At 49.8% G+C, this 24,077-nt stretch overlaps 1 protein-coding gene across 1 annotated transcript; it reads left to right on the top strand.

The window, feature by feature from the left end:
- Positions 1-263: 263 nt before the first annotated feature.
- Positions 264-18,167, top strand: LOC139054806 (uncharacterized). The gene is made up of 2 exons (XM_070532439.1): positions 264-782; positions 16,184-18,167. Exons 1-2 carry the CDS (start codon positions 385-387, stop codon positions 17,940-17,942), a joined length of 2,157 nt encoding a protein of 718 aa, XP_070388540.1. The 5' UTR covers positions 264-384; the 3' UTR covers positions 17,943-18,167.
- The last annotated feature ends 5,910 nt before the right edge of the window (positions 18,168-24,077 follow it).

Below are 24,077 nucleotides of genomic sequence, written 5' to 3'. Positions count from 1 at the left end.
TTTTTTCTTTTTGAAAATGCCTGCTAGTTCTCCTGAGATCCAATCTATGAAATTGTTCTGAATACGTTCTCCTCCATGAATATAAGCAAGGTTTTCTCGATTGAACCCTATAGTAATGACACATATCCTTTATTGTAGATAGACCAAGAAGCCGGCTCATCCAAGCAGACGTCTTTGATTTTTTTTTTCTTATCTCGACAAGGGACCCTTGTTACTCACGCGCAAATAGAGCGAGACAGAAGAAGAAGGAGAAGAAGAAGAAGAAGAAGCAAGCACGGCGTCTCCGACGGAGCCTCTTCGGGATTCATCCTCTCTTGAATCGCCTGGCCCGCAACTCGCTTCCGTCGCGCTACTTGGTCGCCCTATACCGTCGCGCCTTTCTCTATGTGGAGCACGCGAGAGCGCCCCACGCGGCCCCCCACCGAGTGCGTCTTCGAGGAGCGGACCCCGAGTGCCCGCCACTTCCTCTTCGTGGCGTGCATGTCCACCGTGAGCGGCGTCCTCGCGTGCGCGGTGCCGCTGGCCGTGTACCGGTCGCTGCATCGGTGCGAGGACCCCGAGCGCGTGTCCCTGTACGCCGACGTGCGCCGATCGGTGGACCCGAGCGTGAGCCCGTGCGACGACTTCCACCGGCACGTGTGCGGCCGCTGGAAGCGCCTCAGGTCGCCCGTCCAGCTGTACGAGCAGCGCGTACGCACCGTGCTCCGCGACGTACTTCTCCTGCACCACTCGGGCAGCCGACAGCTCACGGCCAAGGACAAGGCGTACCGGCTGTTCTTCAGGTACGTAACCACTGCTGATGCACGCATTGGCTCGGTGTGGCGCGGTCCTGACGCATGACTGAATCACGGGTTCGTGGACTGAAGTATCATCACGGCAACGTCACCGTTCGCGGTCCGATAATTAATTGCTTTCGTAGCGTAAAGCTAGACTACGCGGGTTGGAGCCGAGCTTCACGTGCTTCCGAGCCTGCCATACTGCGCATGCGTGAAAGCCGCGTGACGTCACGAGAGGCGCAACTGCGTCGCCCTCGCTGCCGCCGACTGCGGCGCATTCCAGAAGTGTGAAGTCGCAATCTCCGCAGACGCACCGGCGCCGTGTGCGCCCGCTGCTGCATTTAAGGCCTAAATATAGTCTGACGTAGCGTGAACGCGCGCACACGTTACGTCACGGTGGCGAAAACAGCGCCTGCATTTCGACCCATGGTTCGAAAATATAAAGAAAATGATCAAGCCCCTTGGTTCTCCTTATCCTTAGCGCCCAGTTTCAGCGTAGAGATCTATCTATCTATCTATCTATCTATCTATCTATCTATCTATCTATCTATCTATCTATCTATCTATCTATCTATCTATCTATCTATCTATCTATCTATCTATCTATCTATCTATCTATCTATCTATTATATTGTATTATATTATATTATATTATATTATGTTATATTATATTATATTATATTCAAAAGCTGCAGCTGAACCTTGCGAGGAGCAGTTTACTGAAGCGCTCTGGCTAATTCTGAACAGGAATGTTTGACAGGCAACTGCTTCCAATGACCACTCTTAAACTAACACATAGAGCTTATAAAGGAACCAAACATGAGACTCGACAACGCATATACTTTTAAAACAATAACACTTATTAAATGCACACTTTTCTTCCATTTCATAGGTAACCGGCGCTATTCGTATCTCTAACGTTAACGCCCGAACGAAAACGAACGTTCGAGGTTTTGGTCATTTTTGCTTAAGTGCGAAGGAAGCATCGATGTTAACATGCGCAGGGGCAGCATACTACTAAGTTACGCACTGTATGGAAGTCGCAGTATACGTGTTGTCAAATCCGCTACACCCGGCCCCACAGACGGTTTGCTCGTGTAAATTTAGCCGCCGCGATGGCGTTCTGCTGCTGAACGTGCGAAGTCTGCACGTGGCGCGTGCGTGAATACATTGTTACCAAGCGCTGTCAGAGACGAAGCTGGAGCCAGTACAGAAAATGACACTCGCTGATGTCGCGCGGTCTGTCTTCCATCTTGTATGCCAGTGAACGTGTTGTGAATACCCTGTAAATGCATCGTTATGGGGATGCTGGGAGTATAGAAAGACTGCATTTACAATATATACACAAGCAGAGTCAGTGTAGTTAAAAATGGCGGACCAGCAACAACATGCAGCAGCCAGCGTCTCGCGATCTTCTTCTTCCTCTCTCTTCTTTCATCCTTCCGTAAAAGGACCCCCGGGTGCTGAAGCGCAGTCTCGGCGAATAGTAGGGGAAGAATTGCGAGCGAACTATGGCTTCAGCAGCGAAACGTGCACGATGTCAGAAGGCGTCGGCCTTGAGGATGCATCGAACTGTAACGGCGAAATCTCGTAATCGACGTCGTTAACTTGACGTAGCACTTGATCAGGCTCGGTGTAGCGAGAGAGAAGCTTCTGGGGAGACGCCAACCCCACGACATGGTGACCAAAGGAGCACCCAAGCACCTGGGATGAACTTAACATCGCGGTGGCACCGGCCGTAACGCTCTTTTTGCCTGTGCTGCGACGCTAATAAACGAGATCGGGCGACTTCACGCGCCATGTGAGCGTGATCGGTGACTTCACGAGCGTACTCAGTTGCCACACGCGGCACAGAAAGGAGGTTGGTGTCAAACGGCAATGTGGGGTCGCGACCATACAAAAGATAAAACGGGGAATATCCTGCGTTGTCATGTCGGGACGAGTTATACGCGAATGTCACATAGGCTAGCGTGGCGTCCCAGTCGCAGTGATCTTTGGCGACGTACATCGACAGCATCTCTGTGAGTGTTCGGTTGCGACGTTCCGTAAGGCTGTTCGTTTGTGAGTAGTAGGCGGTGGACACATTGTGCTTAGTGGTAGAAGAGCGGAGGAGCTCGTCTACAACTCGAGACAAGAACGAGCAGCCATGGTCTGTACGTAACTGTCGAGGCACACCATGGTGGAGAATAACGTCATGAAGGAGAAAATCGGCGACGTCGGTTGCGCAACTGGTCGGCAACGCCTTTGCTATCGCGTAGCGTCTCGCGTAATCAGTCGTGACGACGATCCACTTGTTCCCTCTAGTCATCGTCGGAAAAGGGCGAAGCAGGTCAAGGTCTACACGAAAGAATAGTTCAGAGGGAACTTCAATTGGACAGAGTCGTCCGACAGGTGGCAGGGTTCCGGCTGACACAATTCGCAAATTGCGACATAACGACGCACAGAGCGGCAAAGACCTGGCCAGAAGAATCGGTGTCGTACGTGGTCATATGTACGCAAAAAATCTAAGTTGTACCGCCGTCGGTGCATCGTGAAGTTGTTCGAGAGCGACGGATCGCAGATGACGGGGAAGGACAAAGAGCAACTCAGGGCCGTCAGGGTTGATGCTGCGAAGGTAGAGGATGCCGTCGTGCAGCCCGAACATGCGGCACGTGCCGTCGGTGCCGCCAAGTTGCACTCCGGCGATGATGGACTGTAAGGATGCGTCGCGCATCTCAGTCATCTCAGTAAAAGCCATCACGCAGGTCACCGGATCATGCGCAGCAGGATCAGGAGGATCCACGGGGTGACGAGAGAAGCAGTCCGCGCTCTTGTGGAGGCATCAAGGCTTGTAATTGACAATATATGAAAATTGGGCCGCAAAGCCCAGCGACCAAGCCTTCCTGTCGGGTCCCAGAGGGAAGACAGCCAGCGGAGTGCGTGGTGGTCTGCTACTACCAAAAACATGTGGCCGCACATATATGGCTGGAACTTGGCGACAGCTCAAACTAAAGCCAAGCACTCCCGCTCCGTGATGGAGTAATTTCTCTCGGCAGGTGACAGCAGGCGGCTGGCGTTAGCTAAGACGCCCTCGGTACCATTCTGTTGTTCTGCGAGAACAGCGCCGATGCCATGGCTGCTTGCGTCAGTGTGGACTTCGGTCGGTGCAGATGGATCAAAGTGGGCAAGTATGGGAGGGGTGGTCAGAAACCCGATGAGAGCGGCGAACGCGTGAGCCTGCTCCGGCCCCAATGAGAATGGCGTGTTCTTCTTTAGAAGATCTGTCAAAGGCCGAGCAACGTCGGCGAAGTTTTTGACGAAACGGCGAAAGTACGAACACAGGCCGATGAAGCAGCGCACGTCAGAAGCAGAACGTGTCACAGAGAAACTTTTTCCGGATCTGGTCGGACACCGGATGCGTCAACGAGGTGGCCCAACACGGTAATCCGACGGCGCCCGACTTGACACTTCGTGGAGTTAGTTGGAGGCTGGCTTTTCAGAAGACCGTAAGAATAGCAGCGAGTCAGGTAAGGTGGCTGCCGAACTTGGAAGAAAAAACAATAGCGTCGTCAAGGTAACAAAGACAGTTTATCCAACTGTAGCCTCGCAGAAGAGAGTCCATCATACGTTCAAATGTCGCAGCAGCATTGCATAGGCCAAAGAGCATGGCTTTGGACTGATATAAACCCTCCGGCGTGATGAAGGCCGTCTTCTCGCAGTCCATTTCATCAACTGAAATCTACCAGTAGCCGGATCGAAGGTCGATGGACGAGAAGTCCATCGACCTTCTCGTCCATCGAGAAGTTTCTCGATGGACGAGAAAGGCCACAGGGGACGAAAGGCGACGTGGCTGCGGCGAACGGGAAGATGGGCGACGTGTTTGCGGTGAACGAGACTGGTGTCCGCGCGGCGATGGTGAGCGACTGTACCACGTCTTCCTAGCAGAGTTGTCGGCGCAGTTAGAGTCGGCGGTGGGCGAAACATTGCGGGCATTTATATCAAAACGACTCAGGTTGGTCGGCGTGCGAGGTGTTGAGGGCCACGAGTTGCGACAGTATCGGGTGACATGACCAATGCGGCGACAAGTGAAACATATTGGCTGGTCGTCCGCAGTTCTCCACTCAGTCGGGTTGCGATAACGCGGAGAGAAGCGTCTGGGTGGAGCGAAAATAGTAAACGGGCGTTAGTTGGCTGTGGGGTTGGCGACAGCCCAGACAGAATGTAGGCCAATGTTTCAACTTCCTGGCGAACGATGGCTTGTACGAAATGAAAATGTGCTAGCATCAGGGTTAGGCGAACAGAAAGCTGCGGGCGCCATCGCATCCAGTTCACGTCAAACGATTCGCACCCCGTCCTCTGATGGCGACGCAAGGTGCTGGGTGGGTTGATCTTCAGACGTCGACGTTGCGGCATTATTGGGAAGTCTGTCGAAGGGTTGCGTGACGCGGCGGCTTTTGGCCTGCTCGAATTGTCGGCACTCTTTAATGATAGCATTAACTGTAGAGCAGCTTTTGCACGTGAGCAAATTAAAGGAGCAAATTAAAGGCGTCGTCGGTAATGCCCTTAAGCACGTGCCCGATTTTGTCAGCTTCTGTCATGTCGTGATCAGCTTTACGACAAAGCGCCAGCATGTCCTGCATGTACGGAACATAGGACTCCGTGGGGGATTGAGCACAGGAGGCCAGTTCCTGCTTTGCGGCAATTTTACGGCCGGCTGGTTTGGCAAACTCTGTGAACTTCTCTTTGCATTGGTCCCAGCTGGTTAGCTCCTCTTCGTGGTTTCCATACCACATCTTTGCCGTGCCTCTTAGGTTGAACAACAGGTTAGCTAGCATAAGCGTAGGGTCCCATCTCACTCGCTCACCCGTTCGTATACAAAGCCACCCACTACTCAACGTCGGCGCCATCGGTCCCGCAGAAAGTTCCAGTATCTTTGGGTTGTAATCCACAACCGAAGGGTCATGACGTAGCTTGCGACGACGGGGATGTTGGAGGCAGCAACAACGTTGATCCCATGTGCTCACCGTTATTCACGGTGGGGACGGTGATGCGACGTCCAGTGCGGAGCTGCGTTTCCAGCCGAGGTACCTAGCACCTCCCGCCAATATGTTACGGAGATGTTGGGAGTATATAAAGATTGTATTTACAATATATATACAAGGCGAGTCAGTGTAGTTAAATATGGCTGACCAGCAACAACACGCAGCAGCCAGCGTCTCGGGATCTTCTTCTTCCTCTCTTCTTTTATCATTCCGTAACAATATTTTAAACCCATCTTCTTCCCATAGCATTTTGTTGGGGGTGGGGAGTATACCTTTGTATGGTGCAAAATATTTTTCTACGATAGACCGTCACTCAGTAATGGCAGATTGCAGTTGACGACATGGACCGTGAAAAGACCGCTTTTATTGCACTTGATGACCTCTATCAGTTTAAAGTGATGCAGCTCAGGTCATGCAGTGCCCTGGCTACATATGAACCTATGATTGACGCCCTACTTTACGGCTTTAAGTGGTCAATTTTCCTGTGTATCGAACGTTGTTCGACAACTGTTTCTGTTTCGCGAAAGGCAGGGCTTCAGCTCGATTCATCAAAACGTGACTTCGGCAGCCGGTAGCTTACTGTGCTCGTACACCTCGTCGGTTCTTCCGGCGTCCGCCCTGATCCAGAGGAAGTTCGTGCCGTCAAGAATTTCCCCGTGCCGACCTGTATCAATGACTTTCGAAGCTATGTGGGACTCTGCTCACACGTCCGCCGGTTCGTACACCATTTCGCTGACGTTGCACGTCCTCTCACACAAGTTCTCAAAAAGGACGCGGCTTTTGTCTGGAGTCCGGAACAAGCTGCCGCATTCACTGAGCTTACCGTGCGGCTCACTTCACCACAAGTTCTCAGCCATTCTGACAAGACCACTCCAACGGAAATTCGCACCGATGCCAGCGATCATGGAATCGGCGTTGTTTTGGCTCAGCGCCAGCAAGGTTGCCACCGCGTTATTGCGTACGCTATCCGTCTTATGCCCCAAGCGGAGATCAATTACTCCATTACTGAATGTGAGTGCCTTGCCCTGATTTGAGCAGTTTGCAAATTTCACCCCTACTTGTACGACAGGCCATTCACAGTTATCACAGGCGAGACTACTTGCGAGACGTCATTCTCCTGCTTACTTCTTAGACACGTTCCCCTTCTCTGCTCATGATTGTGCTGCAGGATGGCGTCTTGTACCGTTACAACATACTGTACACCATGATGATCCCGAACTGCTATTTGTTATTCCTACACAAATGCGTCAAACTGTCCTCGCGCAGCTACACGATGACCCTACCGTGGGTCACATCGGAGTTTCTAGAAGGTATGACCGTGTTCGGCATCGATTCCTTTGGCGCGGTATTTACCGTTCCGTATGCCGTTACGTCGCTTCCTGTGAACAGTGCCAGCACCACAAGAGCCCAGTACTACTGCCAGCTGGCCGCCTTCAACCCCTTGACGTACCATCGAAGCCATTCTTTAGGGTTGGTCTTGGCCTTATTGGCCCTTTTCCGCTATCTGCCTGCTGGAATAAGTGGATAGCAGTCAGTATCTACTACACGACCCGGTACGTGATCATTCGGACTCTCCCAACCAGACATGCAACCGACGTCACCAACTTACTTCTCGAAGACGTCATATTTCCTCACAGCGCTCCTCGACAGCTCCTCACAGAGCATGGCCGCTATTTCATATCAAAGGTTGTCCAGGACTTCTTGCGCTACTGCGGTACAAAACAGAAGTTGACGACGGCGTACCATCCTCAGACCAACGGCCTCATAGAGCGTGCTAATATAACTATTGAAGACATGCTTGCTGTGTATGTTTCTGCCGACCACCATCACTGAGACGCCGCTCGGCCCTTCGTAACATTTGCCTATAATTCTTCCCGACATGACTCAGCAGATTTTTCTCCGTTTTATCCATTGTACGAAAGAAACCACACGCTGCCATTTGACAAGCTCCTTCCTGCCGCTCTTGACACGTCGTCAGAATACGCCTGTGACGCCATCTTCAGAGCTATACAGAAGCTCGCCACGTTCCCCTTTTGCGTCTTACCGCTTCGCAGGAAAAGCAACGGCGTGTCTATGATGCCCGCCGCCGCGATGGCCGCTTCAACCCTGGTGATGTGGTCCTTCTTTGGACACAATCACGGCGAGGTGGCCTTTGCGAAAAGCTGATTTCGCCTTACTCTGCGCCCGTACCGTGTCTTGCGCCAAGTGACCGACGTCACATTTGAAATCACACCTCTCGATTCCACCATGTCTCGGTGTTTCACCGATGTCGCCAATGCCATCCTCCTCAAGCGATATCACTCGGACGATCTAGCAAGCGACAAGACCGCGCCTTCGCCGCCGGGGCTCATCTTACCAAGCGCTGCCAGACCAGTACAGAAGACGACTTTCGCTGATGTCGCACGGACTGTCTTCCTTTTTAACACATTCCATAAACACATTTTCACCCCTCTTTTCCCCGTAACAGTATATTACATGGATTTCATTCCGCCTAGTACCGGGGAAAATTCTAACCATTTTTTTGTCACTCAAGAGCGGTACATACCTAGAGGCGTGTAAAATAGGCTCATTGAATGGCGGCACATACCCACTGGCACATAGCCAGTGACCCAAGCTCACGCGAAAAGCATTCGTTGTGGAGTGGCACGTACCCAATGGTACACACCAACTCACCCAAGCTGGTCCAACAGTTGTTTTCGAGCCCTGTTTCCTCAACACAGCCGCCCGATGCTCTGCACATTGGACCGTGAACTACCCAGTCACCTAAGTTGTCGTACGTTGGAGAAAATATGGTTGGATACGGACACAGATGGGTACTGCAAAGTGCGTGAATTAATCTAATAATGCCAATGACATTAAAATGACCGTCAGAAAGCCCGTCAGTCTCTTAGCGATTCATTAGGTCTACTCGCTCATGTTAGGTTACCACTCCTGTCCGTGATCAGCTTTTACTTTTTAAATGCGAAGCATTTCCTTGCCTAGTCAGAGCAAAGGTGAAAACCGAGGGCGTCCGATCGAGGCCACAGAATTTGTCGCCGATGCGCGCGACCACCATGACAAGACGTTCATTTGAGGGATCGCCAGCCGTTTTTGCGCTAGCGCGTGTAACAGCGGGCGCGAGAGAGAAAATCTGGGTGCTTTTGCTCCTTGAATATATGACTCTGCTTAGGCAGTGCGGAGGAGGTTTCTTAGCGCATGTTTTATGCGTTTGTCCTCTAGGCATGCCGGCATTGCGGAGTGGGGCCTAGTTAACTCTCCGACGCTGGCTGCACGCGCGGTGAGGCAGTGGGCACGGACGCCCCATTTGGTGGTCGCTGTGTCTGAAGGAACGTCAGATAGGCTTCGTCGCGCCTGCGGCTCTGGTTTTGAGTCAGTCATGCCGGATTAAACCTTCCTTGCTTCTTACGGCGCTCTACCTTAAAAAAAAATCGCTGATATTTCCGGGGGAGCAGTAGGGGCCGTAGTAGAGTCCCGGACTCCTCTCCTGGTGCAGTATCTTCTCTCTTGGCAGGCTTTTCGTATTTATTTATTTTATTTATTTATTTATTTATACATACTGCAGCGCAATTTGCGCTATAGCAGGAGTGGGTTAAGAAAATGTACAGAAAATGCATGGGAATATACAGCGGTAAACACAAGTGAACACTATTAAAGAGCACAGATGAAAAGGAAAATACAAAAAAATACAAGTGAACACTTTTAGAAAAGAGCACTGGTGAAAGAATACACAAGTTATACAAATGTTATACAAATGCTGCCAGGCATACCCATGCCTGATTATGCCCATACCCATACTCATAATTATGCATCTGGGATGGCGGTTGCAAAAATTTGGGATGAACATGAGCGAATGGATCCAGGTAATGAATTCCAGTCTTCGATTGAGCGGGGAAAGAAGCTGAATTTGAACATGTTAGTACGTGCGTAGTAGGGTATTAAGTTTAGGTCATGATGTCTTCTTGTTGATGATCCCGGCATGAAGTTAATGTAATTATCATTTGAGAGCCTAACTGAAGAATTGACAATGGAGTGCAAAAATTTTAATGAGTCGACACGGCGACGCGAAGAGAGCGTGTTTAGGTTCAAGGAAGAAAGTGCTAAAGAGGGCGAAAAGTCTCGATCGTAACGATGACATATAAATCGCACAGCTTTTTTCTGTATAGCCTCTAGTTTATTAATTTCTAACTGCTTATGCGGGCTCCAAACTACAGATGCATAATCAAGAACAGGGCGGATTAGAGATTTATACATTAGTACCTTTGTGTCTTTAGGAGATCGGGTTAGCGTTCGTCTTATGTAACCTAATTTTTTTAGTGCTTTACTGCATATGTAGTCAATGTGTTTGGACCATGACATGTTATGCGTAAAAATGACACCAAGATACTTATACACAGAAACCTTATCTACTGTATGGCCATTGGACGAGTAACTGAAAAGGGAGGGGGAAGATTTGTTGCAGAAAGACATCAGAACGGTTTTATTTAAATTAATGTTCATTTGCCAAGTGTTACACCAATCGCAAAACCTAGAAAACGACTCTTGAAGGCGATAATGATCATTAGAAGATTTAATCACTTCATATAAAACGCAGTCATCAGCATAGAGACGGATGTTAGAAGAGCAGTGAAGTGGCAAATCGTTTATGTATAATAAAAAAAGAAGTGGCCCAAGGACGGAGCCTTGGGGCACACCTGATGTCACATCAACAGTAGCGGAGTCAGTCGAACTGTAAGAGACGAACTGGGAGCGAAATGAGAGAAAGCTTAAAATCCAGTTAACCAAATGAGGGTTATTCAGTACAGCATTAAGTTTAGCAATAAGTTTAGAATGTAAAGCGGTGTCAAATGCCTTCGAGAAATCTATAAAAATTGCATCGACCTGGTTGCCTACGTCAAGGTTAAATGAAATGTCATGCGTGAACTCAACTAGCTGCGTTAGCGTACTAAAACCGCGCCTAAACCCATGTTGCTTGTTAGACAATAAATTATTTGATTCCAGAAAGAGCGTGATGTGCTTATGAATGATGTGTTCCAACATTTTGCATGACTGTGACGTCAGTGAAATTGGTCTGTAATTCGACAAGCACTGCTTATCTCCAGATTTATAAAGAGGGAGCACTTTGGCTAACTTCCATGAAGAAGGTACAGTAGAGGATGATAAGGACTTTCTGAATATGATGGACAGATATTTTGATGACCACAACGAATAACGAACAAGGAACGCATTGTGTATCCCGTCCGGACCGGTGCATTTCTTAACATCCAGGTTTAATATAAGGTTGAGGACGCCTTCGCAGTTTATCTCAACGTCACTGATTGCTTCAGAAGAAACTATAGTGGTAAGTGTCGGGATGAAGTTGTTATCGCAAACAAACACGGATTGGAAATACTTGTTGAATGCATCGGATATCACCGCCGGGTCGTTGGTGACGTCATTATCTATTCTGAAAGAAGTGGATGAAGAATCGCGAGGTAAAATAGAAGACCAAAATTTTCGTGGGTTAGTTCTTAACAAATTGTGCAGGCGAACGCGAAAAAAGAAATCCTTTGCATTTCGCAACATAAGATTCAGTTCTTGCTTTGCCTTAACATATCTATCCAATGCCATGGGATCAGTGCCTCTTCTGGAACGCCTTAACCTTCGAACGCGACGGGACAAATGCAAGATATCGCGAGTCATCCAAGGAATGTTAGAATTTCTTTTCTTAGTCTTAATGGGCACAAAACGTTCGACACATGATTTGACGAGACGCTCAAAGTAATTAGCAAGGCAGTTGACGTCCTGGTTGTCTGCAAGTGCACTAAACGTATCGAAATGATGAGATAAGGCATCAGTAATGGAGTTGTCATCCGCACGAGTGAAATCAGGGAAACTAGTAAACGTGTAGGGGGATTTAGAAATTAGACAGGAGAGTGACACTAAGACGCCTTTATGGTCTGAAATACCATCAATTACGTCGCAAGAAAAGTCACGTTCGGCTAGGTTAGCGCTTAAAAAAACTAAGTCAAGGACGGAATTTAATCTGGTTGCACTAGGAACAACCTGGGTGAGACCAAAGGACAAGGAGATGTTGATTAGTTCTTTACAAATAGCTGTGTCGCGACCGACTGCAGACAATGACGGCCAGTGGATGCCAGGGGCGTTGAAGTCGCCCATACAGATAAAACTCGACGACGCAATGTTGATCTCGCTCATGAAGTTTGAAACAGCATGAAGAACATCAAGAGTAGAGCCGGGGGGACGATATATAACAGTAATCACAATACACCGATTATGAAGGTAAATTTTACACCACACGGATTCTGTTTCTGGAGGAGAAGGCAAGACTGAGAATCGTATATCCGACCGGATAAGCAGTGCCACGCCACCACCAGTACCGCTAACTCTGTCTAAGCGCACGGCAACAAAACCGGGTGGAGTGAACTCAGATTCATAGATACCATTGTGCAGCCAAGTCTCTGTGATGCCGATAACATGGGGGGAATGAATAGATATAAGGGACAATAAATCAGGAAATTTTTTAACAATACTACGAGCGTTTATATTCAAGACAACAAGGTTCTCAAAACGACCAGGATGAATTCAAGAAGTGGATGGAACGGAAGTCAAATGGACAGACTCAGAAGAAACACGTTGAGCGGGTGCCATTACTAATGAGTTTGAACTGTCATCCCAGTTATAACGAACCCTGTTAATGAAAGCATGATCGTATCTCAACTTCACAACCGAACCGCTGTCCCGAAAAGAGGCTGAGGCATCCCAGATTTTTTTCCGAATTGACCGAACCCTAGAAGAGAAGTCTTCTTTAATCACGAAGTTTGAGCCCTTGAGTTTTGAAACGTTCCTAAGAACCTCGGTTTTGTCGCTGAAGTTAGAAAGTTTAAGAATGACGGGACGAATGTAACCAGTGCGTGCTCTACCGAGCCTGTGGCAGCGCTCAATACGAGGGCAGCTAGTATTCAGGTGCTGAGTAAACACAGATGAAACTGTAGTCATCAGGGTGGTAGCGTTTTCATCCATTACTTCAGAAATACCGTGTATTATCAGATTGTTTCTACGAGAATGGTTTTCAAGGCTATCATTTTTTAAGACCAAGTCCGTTACCTTAGTAGTCAAGGCATTTATTTCAGCACGTAAATCACGCAGTAAACTAGAGTCTTTGGACATAGGAGTGGATTCTAGTGCATGAACACGTGACTCTAAAACATCAAAGCGACGCGCGACTGACTGCTGAAATGACTTAATTTCCGCAACATCTCGTGCCAACTGAGTCTGCCCCTCCAATAATTTAGAGAACATATCGGATACCGAAGGGTCGTTTTTATCGCGGCTATCAAAGGAAGGGCGAGCATCGTCATTCTCATCGGGAGCAGAACCGGATGCACGCCTACACTTAGACCGAGGGCCCGGGCCAGGGTTGATTTCCACATCACCGCTTAAGAGGAGACAACTTGCGCAATACAATGCATGCGAACAGCAGGATACAAGACGTTGTGGGCAAGGGAGCAGCAGCAGAAAGCGATCATCAGATCGGATACACTCGGTATCGGAATAGTAACATACCTGCATGAAGAGCAAGCAGCGATTAAACATCGTGCCGGTGCCGCTGCAGCCTAGCCCACTGAAGAGTCGATCCACGCGCTGGACATTTATACCGTCGGCTGCTGACGTCACAGACCGAGAGTTGTCGATGATTGGCTGATCATAGGACAGGGCTTTGGGGTGACTGGCATGCTGTAGCTTGAAGTGGGACACACCGAGGTAATCGCGTATGGTAGCGATAGCGCAGTTCTTGGGCAAGCACTCGATGACGTCCACGTGCTCGACCGCCAAGGGAGCCAAGTCAGACGAAGCAGTTCCAAGCCATGTGACGCCGCAAAGGGGGGGTACAGCAAGGAAGCCGAAGAACTGCATGAAGAGCAAGCAGCGATTAAACATCGTGCCGGTGCCGCTGCAGCCTAGCCCACTGAAGAGTCGATCCACGCGCTGGACATTTATACCGTGCTGCTGTCCGCGGCTTTTCAGGGGCGCTTTTGAGTGGTCCCCTTTGAGTGAAATAAGCGCACAGCGCCCTAGAAACTACGGTTGAACTGCACTACCTGACGTCACGCTGTGAGGATTATTGGTTTTGCTTCTCGCCCACGTTAGTTGTGCTAGCTTAGGCTTAGGTTAGGTTTAGGTTACCTTATGTTAGGTTACTTAGCGTAGAAGGCGTTAGGGTGGCGTGACGTTTTCTCACAGTGGTTACGCCACGTGGATTTTTGTCTCTTCGTCTCGGCCACGTTTGCTTAGGTTAACGTTAGGTTAGGTTAACGTTAGGTTAGGCTAGGTTAGCGTAAGATGCTTTGAGGTAGCGCGACGTATTCTCATAGCGGTTGCAGGGGCGTCGAACGTCACCGGTGGCCTTTCAGCCACTTGCGTTCAAACGCAGTTGCTAAGGCGCTCTGACTTCTAGATTTTCAATACATATATGGTCCGGCCTCTACTACGGTCCTTACTGCTCCCACGGAAACATCTGTGATGTTATTTCCAAAGTACATCGCCGTAAGGCGTGAGAAAGCTATGGTCCGGCACGATGCAGGGATTGATGGATGATATGAGCGTCCCCTTTGGAACGGAGCGGTGGGTTGCATTCCCAAGCTCTTACAACGACTGACTTCGCACGAGCGCCGCCGGTGCGAGACAATCTGTCCGTCACAGCGGCCGCTAAATGGAGCGTCAGTGCCCGCTACTTCACCTATTTCGCCGCCCCGGCAGCCAACGTCCGAGTGTAAAGGAAGTCGATCCCACTCCGCAATGCCGGCATGATTAGGGTCAAACGCGTACAACGCGCGTTAACTAAGCTTCTCTATAGTGCCCACGCAGAGTCATGTATTAAAGGAGCAAAAGCCCCCAGATTTTCTCTCTTGCGCCCGTTCGTAGTCGTGCCAGTGCACAAACGTCGGGCGATCCCTCAAATGAACGTCTCGTAGCACCATGCGCCCGCTCGCTGGCTCGGTCCCTCATTGCTCCACGCGCTTGCTCGCGCGCCGCTACGGGCTTGGCGCCAGTTCTCCTTGCTCCCCTCGCCGGTGCATGCATGTGTGCGCGCCACCAACAGACGTGCCTCGATAGCGCTAGCTACGCTATGTTGCGCGTAGGCCTCTACGTTGCACATGCAATGGACCGTCGAAAGCAACAAGTGGAAGACGAGCGTAAGAGTACAAAGCCCCTGCAGAGACTACAGAGGTACGCTATGCGTACCGATGTGGAGAGACAGGAGGCGGACCGACGGGCAGACGAGATACGCGCGGCCGTGCAGCTCGAGCAACAAAACAATTGCGACGCGTGGCCGAGAAACAGCGTCACACCAAGCGAACGACCACCGAACACGCCGCCGAGACCAAGCGAAGCCGATTGGGTGGACCGCCACTTACGGCCTCCACATTTGGCGGTCCTCGAGCGAGCGCTGTACCCTGGAGGGCGTGAGTTCGCTCGGGCTTTGCACCACGTACAGGGGAGGAATGCTTCGCATTGCCCTGGATGATCATCGAGGATGGTTTCTCTCCTAACTTTTCTACGGCTCGCCCCTCTTCAAATGCTTGTGCGAGCGGACAACACGAGGTCAGGACGCTCAGAGCCATGCGTTCAAAAGAAGGTGTCAGGTAGCACGTGTTTGGCGGTGCAGACAAGCAGAAAGGCGTCGCTTATCTCCTTCGTACTTTTGTCACTACTTGGAGTGCATAATAAGCATATTACCACAGACCGTGGGCGCGTTATAGGGCGTCCCAACCAACGTTAGCCAAGCTATTCAACGGAAAAGAGGACTTAAAAAACACAGTGCAAGATACAATTTTAAGACCTACGGTGCTGGGTGATCAGGCCTCTGTCAACCAAACGCTGTAGCTTGTATAATTCTATCTTGCAACGTGTTTTTGTAATCTTTTTATTTTTCATTTAATAGTTCGACTGACGTTAGCTGGGAAACACGTCATCAGGCTTATTGCGCCCCTTAGACAAGACGTGCGATTTAGGGTTCACATTGGAGAAGTTACTATGGCTGTGACTTCGCAGCAGTTTTCCTGAGAATTCTTACAGAAGAAAGTTATTTGCACAGTTCCTCACAATCTCCGTTGATCACAACCTTCTCTGTCATTATTAGCTTAGAGCAGGTTCAAATTCTATCGCTGCCGTTGTCGCCGACAATTCGTAGCTACCCGATGTGGTTGCAAGTTTCACTTGAAATGTGTTCAAATCTCGCGCTCATTCTGGTTTGTTTCTCTGGCCCCAGGCTCATGTTAGCATTAACCACTTCCAAATGGCTGCAGCAGACTGCATCTTTGACAAACGAAAATGCAATCCTCTCATTCTTGCTACATGCCAGTGAAAATTGTCCTTCTTTTCCAGGTGTGTCAGCTCCAAGGCATCTGAGAACTCGCTACGTTCCTTTCTTCGTCGACTGAGGCTAGCCTGGCCCGCAAAATTGGACGTGGTTTCGAGACTGGACATATTGGACACAATAATCGGCTCGTCGCTGGACTACAGTGTGCCGGCGCTGTGGACCTTCACCGTTGGCCGCCACTCTTCCCTGCCACATGAGAGCACCATCTACGTGTACCTGGACCCCTCGGTGCTTGAGTGGATGGCGCATATGCGCCGCCTGGCGAGTAGACGCAGATTGCGCGTGTACCTGCGTCGCTGCGCCGAGATTATTGGCGGGACAGGTCAGTCGTACCAGGAGATGATTCAGCTCGTGCTTCGAGCGCACGTGGCAGCCTCGAGAGCCGTGCGCGCTCTGTCCGACATTCCGGACCCCTTGTACGTTAACCTCTCCGACGTGGACATGCGCGTCGCCGTGAACCGCCACCTTCCGGACAGCTCGCAACTCTGGCCCGAGGACACCATGCTGGTCATTCACGTACAGCTCTTCAGGCGTTTCTTGGAGACCTTCACGGAGAGCGCGGAGGGCAGGACCTGGGCGCAGCTCTATGTTGGTGCATACCTAGTGTGGTACCTGTCGCCATTCACGTCTCACTACCTGACCGATCATCTGATGATGGACCTGAGTGACGCGCGTGAAACGGAAGCGTATGTAACCACCCGCTGCTTCGAGGCCTTCTTCAGAGTCATGCCCCTGGCAGTTTGGAAGTCAATCCAAGACGAGTTGCCAAAAAGCGAGAAGGAAGCCTTGTTCGAGGTGTTCGGGCAAGTTCGCAATGCGCTCTACGATGCCACCCGACTCGCAAATGCGACCATCGCCGAGCAGATGCGTCTCGTCATGAGCAGCTTGTCCCTGACCGCGTTCAACATGACCCTGACGTGGGAGATGATCGAGACGGTCTACGATTATGTGCCGAAGCTCGAGGGCTCCTTCTTCGACATGTATGTCACGGTAGCCACGGCCGCTGCGGCTAAGTTCAAGAAATCTCTGCGCCAGACGGACAATGACCTTCACCACCTCCCCTTGATCACACAAAGACCGATGTATAGCCTGCTGGTGCTCAGAGAAGTCCGCATTCCAACGTATCTCAGGTACCCGCCCGCTTTCCACAGCAGCTTTCCGGTGCCGCTGAAGATGGCAACATTGGGAAATGAAATAGCTTTCAATCTTGGACTCATGTTATACTATATCTACTACAGAACAACCAACTACGAGAGTAGGCCATTCGACACTATACCGTACCCCAACAAACTGCTTTTCGAACATGTCCTAGGCTTCTTGAAACCGGCCCTCGATAAAATTGGCCTCAAAAGTTCCCAATACGTTAACCTGCTGGTTAGTTCGTATGGACTGGACAGCATCCAAAGGTCCCGCTTCTTTGGAAGCGATGGCAGCCTGGATACCTCCGGAGGGGCTCACTCTTTGACGCCAACGGTCGGCACAGAACAGGACTTTGGCCTCCGCCCCGTACACAGCATGAAAGATCTCAGCACATGGGAGCTGCACCGGCTCTTCTACATGGTCGCCTGCTTCATACACTGCCGCAACATCAGCTCTTTTCTGCTGCAGAAGGCCATTTGCAACGTCGCGCTTCCAATCACTGCCAGATTCTCACGCGTCTTCAAGTGCGTGATAGGTGATAGCATGTTTTCCAACGTCACTTGGGAAACGACAGATACAGACGCCGAAGAGGCGGTTCAGTCCGAAAAGCCGCACCTAATATAGTCATAGCTTCGTTAGTATTTTTTAAACCTTGCTCTACAGACACTGTGAAGGCGGTGGTTTGGGCACCTAAAACTTCCGGCGTAGTTTGGCGACCACGGGAGCGCCGCTGAGCCGACATAGCTCTGTGTAAACAGGCTGCTATTTCAAGTGAACTCTCAATCGACAGTTACTTCGACACAAACACGTGCTGTTATATGGTAAAGTAACGAATCAATTGTGTCCGGATTTGTGACAACCACAGGCTTCATTCATAGGCCCGAACAACTGCAGACGAACAGCGACGCTTACTTGCTGCTTAGTGTCGTGTTACACTTGTATGTGCAGTACGGCCGCGTTTTAACATCATAAGCGTTCAGTGGTGGCGATGTAACGCATTATTATGTAACCGCTACTATGTCGACCGTTTCAATTTTTCTTTCTTTCTTCAACGTTTCACGTCCCTCAGCCTCCAGGGTATGCTGAGAATGTCATCGTGTTGCATTTTGCTACGCACGTTACACTTAAGCTTGCTTTACGTCTCGTAATTCTGGCTTCGTTTAACCCACCGCGGTGTAGATCAGTGGTCTGGTGCTGAGGCTGAGGTCAGGGGTTCGATTTGCGACCATGGCGGACGCATATTATTGGGAGTGAAATGCAACAAAAGAAAACGCTCGTGTACGTAGATTTAGGTGTACGTTAGAGAACCATTTTAGTGGGAGTGAAATGCAACACACACACACACACAAAAAAAAAGACACGCTCGTGTACGTAGATTTAGGTGTACGTTAGAGAACCCCAGGTCGTTCAAAATAATCCGGAGCCCTCTACTACAGCGTCTCTCTTAGACTCAGGGTGTATGATATGGGACGTTACACCATATGGATCAAAACCGGACTTACACAAACACAGCTACTCAGCGACTATACTAGGTGTTTCTGCATAGACCTTCAGTAATTTTCGAAAATCGCCTGCGGTAGATATCGCAATTTTAGTCCTTGAACTGGTCTATTCGAAGAGGCGAACATTACTTCCAAGAGAAATCAAAATGCGCAATCTACTACATCATAAAATACCGCTAAGTAAGTTTTCAACTAATTCCACTGCGTCATATATTGCAGTTCGCAAACTGTAGCTCGCTAGAGTGCAAGGCATACTAGTACAAAAGAATTCCATGGATTACATCATTTTCAAGATATGCACCACGAAAATTGCTGTAGATGTGCACGGTAGTTCCACCGACTTTTTAACAAAATGTTTTATGCCGTGAAGTACTGAAGTAAATTTGACCGCCAATGCATTTCTTTGCAAAGTTCGGAAATTATCTCGAAACTGGTGTCATCCTGACAATTCGTTCCAATTGGATCTACCTTGCGAACTCCCCGGCTACAATTTGTAAATTGCAATATGTGCTGTAAAGTAATTAGTTGAAACTTAATTTGTGTAATTTTGTTAGCCGAATATGCATTTCGATTTCTCATCCAAATAATATGTCCGCCTGTTCGGGCAATCCAGCTCAAGGATTATAACTGTGCTGTCTGCCACAGATGATCTTCTTCGCAGAAACACCCGGTATATAGTGCAGCAGCAGCTAGAACAAACGACACACCGAAGTTCTAAGGGGCATATATAGTACAGCACATAAGCCAGCTTACATAAACTTCTCGTCAAGCTTGCGCCCGTACTACGCATCATTATGTACCCGCTACTATGTCGACCGTTTCAATTTTTCTTTCTTTCTTCAACGTTTCACGTTGAAGAAAGAAAGAAACATAGAAATGGACTACATGCGCGACATAGACATAGACTATAATGGACTATACATAGACTATAATGCGCGAGCGCGTGGAAGAACGTTCTCTCGAGTTGGATATATGCGCCGATGGGGGTCCGTGTTCGCGATTTAAAGCGAGAGGGTTCAGCTGAACTTGTTTCATGCCTAGTTTCTCCCCCTCCCCAGTGTTATGCGCGGGATTTTGGTCTCACGAAAACCATAAGGAACACACGGTGGCCACAACCTGTGCGATCTGTGTGTCAGTGATCGTTCTACGCACTTCAGCCGCTGAAATATTGCATAAATATTGCAGATATGAGCCAGCGAGATTGCAGTGACGTTTATTTCCTTTTTATATTATTCGCAATATACCGTACAAGGCCCCTACTTGCAGCGTTGAGTAAGAGGGGTAGGGTGGCAAAGAACAAAGTACACACATAAAAGTGGCCAACTCGCCGCAATGTCAACGTCGAAAGAACACCTGCCAAGTGCACAGCCTAAAAATCGCAGAAACATATTACCGACAAACAACCGTGTGTCAGTACAATAAAAACAACTGAATAAGTTAGTAAACAAATATGATACAGTGCAAGACGAAGTGAAAGAAATGAATATGGATGCGAGGGTTATCAAGGGAAAGGCGAGTTGAACGAGTCCCAGAATTATTCGTGGTCAGCTTCCGCAGCTATGTTATCGCAATATCCAATATATTACATATTGTGATTGCACGCTGAAAAAGGAAAGGGCAAATGCCGGCACTGAGTCGTGATGCAGATACCTGTGTAACGACGCATCCAGGGGCGAATGACCGGACGAAATTCCGAGGCGACCGCAGGTTTCATTTTTAGAAGCATGAATATCAAGGTCGTCGCAAAGGTGGTCACCGCTCGGTTAACATCATTTTCGTGAAGATTTTCGTGAAGATTTTTGTCCTTAAGCTTCGGGGAGAGGGAGAAAGCAGCCAAAAGGCGCCATGTACGAAACAATAGCAGTGGAACCCTCTCCTTTTAGACGGCGCCTCACCAGGTATGGCCATATTTAGATGACGAGCGCTCGTCATACAATGTGCGCTAAAGATCGTGTCTACTAAGTATTACACCTCTACAGGCAGTGGAAGGAGCTTAAATTTCAAACCAAACGCCATTTGCCCTTCTCCTCGTGGGCACCACGCTCCCAGCCGGAGAGTCAACGTTAATCGCACATGTGCGCCTACGTACATGGTAGTTCTGTAACGTCACTCACAGGGAAGTATCTACAGGGGCTCCATAGCCGCTATCAGAGCTTTCCAAAAGGGCACGGTCTGCGCGCAGGCTCTCAGAATTGTCATAAAGAAATAGATTAAGAACCACTTCAGATACTGGTTCCCGGTACACTCAGGACCAAAGATCGGCGACATCCCCAACCTTAACGAGGCGGCACACGAGGCTGCACGCGCGCTTACAGACCGCGCGGCTTCACCCGACCACTCGGAGAACAAGGACGCCCCCACTTCATACAATGAAATCACTAAACACTGCTACCTACAACGTAGAGAGTATAGCACGCCACACCGCACGCTCACTCGAGCTCAAGCCGTTACACTCAGGATGCTACAAACAGACACGTACCCCACGCAAAACAGACTACACCATTACATGCCTGAGCTCTACGACAAGTCTTATTGCACCAATTGCAATACACCCCTTAACGTCTATCATTTACTCTGGCCGTGCTCGCAAGCTCACATAAACTGCGAACAGGACAAGCGCAAGTTTCAAGAAGCAATTCGGAGCGAAGAACTCGCTCCCCAACTATGGGCCGTCCAGCAGCTCCACGACGCCTCCAGGAAACTCAACCTCCCGGTTCCGTCGTGGGAGACTCCCACTCCATGAGAGCCCAAAGCTCTCGTGGCCTGCAGGACCTCGAATAAAGTTGCTTTCCTTCCTTCCTTCGATAATTATTCGAGGCAGCATCATTTATTTGTTTTATCTGTTGCATCAAGAGACAAATTAAATTTTAGAGAGAAAATAAAACATACAAACCCACCGCCTGCGTGTTTTTCTTTCACCTCGTACCATAGCAAGAGGTACTCCCGTTTCGTCTGATTGTTCCCACACCATGCAGTCGCGCGCGCTCTGAAACAAACTATGTTGTTTTCTACCGTGTTCCAGCGTCACGATCATGCTCTGTCGTCCTCTCGCACCTGCTTCAGTGCTCATTATTGTGGTACTGATGTATACGGCTAATCCAGTGTTCCCGTGCTGAGCGCGCAAAATCGTGCGCCTTGTGAAATAAGGCAAACGCAACAGCTCATGCGCGATACCGTCGCCGGAAGGGAGCCACTCGGCAATAACGCGACAGCGAGAGAGAGAGAAAGAAAAGAAAGGCGGGGCCCGTGACGTATTCGTCACCCGATCCTCCGGCTCCGCCATGGGAGAACGCTGGGAAGGAATTTCGCTTGCGGGGGATAGACGGGGCAAGTGGAGAGAGTGTCTATATTGGCGATTACGCTCGCCTCCTCAAATTATGGGTTTGCGGTGCTTGAAATATTTTCATCTCTGCTATTACGGAACAAACTTGAAAACATCCCTGCAGTAGAACACTCCTTAGAGGGCGCGTAACAACTTCCAGCGTATAACCAGAGTTTACTATGTGACCCGGTCTTAATCTCCTTAAATAGGGAACACGGCGCCAATCGGCGCCTCTATCCAACCTGCGAGAGCGCTTGGCAATGCACTGGCGTGTTGTAGCTCCTACTGAGCGCGATAGTACGCAGCTGCGCAGAGCAGGTGAACGCTGACATAAAAAAACTGATTAAGGCGTAACCTACAATATATTAGCAATGACAACAATGCACGGTCATCAAGTCGAAAACTAAGAAAAGGCAACACAATCTATGCCCAATACTGCTATATGCACCTGTTGGCGCTAACATTAGGCGTATTAGCTATTTCACTTTCGGCATACCTTCGACACATCCATTGTTGAGGAGGGAGGAATAAACTTTTATTGTAGAACCAGCACTTTATGATGGCCGGGCCTACGCCTCCCACGAAGGGACGTCGAGGGCTTGCCTCGCCGCCGCCTCGCGGGCGTGCTGGGTCGCCCAGGTTTGGTCGTCGAGGGTGGAGCTCCGCAGAGCCTCATGCAACCTCGACGAGAGAGTCGTGGTGTTAGTCTGTGCGTACTGTGCTGGGCACTCCTATAGCATATGCGAAAGCGTAGCCGGGTGAATTCCACAGCACCGGCAGATGGGGGTAGTGTAGACGTCCGGAAATATAAGGTGGAGGCGGGCGGGTGAAGGGTACGTGTTTGTTTGTAGTAGACGCAGGGTGGTAGCCTGCGCCCGGCTGAACTTTGGGTGAGGCGGGGGGAAGATTCGGCGACTCAGGTAAAAGGCCTTAACAAGATCGTTATAAGTTGTCAGACTGTCCCTGGTGTCCAACTCATCTCCAGTGACTCCGGCGCGGTTGACTAGGCCTCGCGCAATGGAGTGGGTGACCTCGTTGAGATTGGGGAGGTGTGGGTGGACAGGGCCCGCATGGGCCGGGATCCATGTTAGGGAGATTATGCTGTCTTTAGAGTGTGGTGCCTGGCAGAGGATGCGAAGAGCTTGGGGACAAATACGCCCTTTGCTGAAGTTAGTAACGGCTGAGCGAGAGTCACACACTATGGTGTGACAGGTGGGATCTAAAGTGGCCAGGGCGATGGCCACTTCTTCAGCCGTCTCTGCAGTGGGGCTAGTGACGCTGCAGGCATGGTGTAGGGCTCCATCGCGTGTGGCAACGGCCACAAATCGTGTGCCATGGGAGTATCGGGCTGCATCAACAAATGTGACGCCAGGTACGTTGGCAAGGGCTTTTATGATAGCTCCGGCCCGAGCTTGGCGCCTGGCCCTGTTATATTCAGGGTACATATTCCTAGGGATAGGGTCTATGTAGATCCAGCTACGGATGTCGGTCGGGATCGGTTGTTTGGGGCCCTGTTGCTGATGGTAGGTGAAGCCAAGCGTGGACAGAATAAAGCGCCCTGTTTCAGTATGGGTGAGCCGTTCAAGCTGAGAGCGTTGTTGGGCTTCAATGAGTTCGGAAAGGTTGTTGTGAACTCCCAGTTGGTTGAAGAGTTCAGTGCTGGTGCAATGTGGGAGACCAAGTGCTTGCTTGTAGACCCCTCGTATGAGGGTGTCGAGCTTGTTCTGCTCAGCCCGGTACCAGTTGAGGTACGCAGCAACGTAGGTGATGTGGCATATGACAAAGGATTGGACGAGTCGGAGAAGGCTTTCTTCTTTGAGTCCTCCTCGACGGTTAGATATACGTTTAAGAAGTCGTAGGGTGTTTTGAGATTGGGCACAGATCTTGTTGAGAGCCAAGGCGTTGGAGCCGTTGGTAGAGATGGTGAGACCGAGA

The sequence above is a fragment of the Dermacentor albipictus genome, chromosome 1, assembly GCF_038994185.2.
Source record: "Dermacentor albipictus isolate Rhodes 1998 colony chromosome 1, USDA_Dalb.pri_finalv2, whole genome shotgun sequence".
Classification (NCBI taxonomy): domain Eukaryota; kingdom Metazoa; phylum Arthropoda; class Arachnida; order Ixodida; family Ixodidae; genus Dermacentor; species Dermacentor albipictus.
Note: the sequence above shows the minus strand (reverse complement) of the source record. Positions and strands in the feature narration are given on the sequence as shown.

What these genes read in the sequence shown, in the direction of transcription:
- LOC139054806 (XM_070532439.1), top strand. Translation starts at nt 385, where the DNA reads ATGTGGAGCACGCGAGAGCGCCCCACGCGGCCCCCCACCGAGTGCGTC. An exon ending in GCGTACCGGCTGTTCTTCAG is followed by an intron (nt 783 to 16,183) that starts GTACGTAACCAC and finishes CTTCTTTTCCAG; the next exon opens with GTGTGTCAGCTCCAAGGCAT.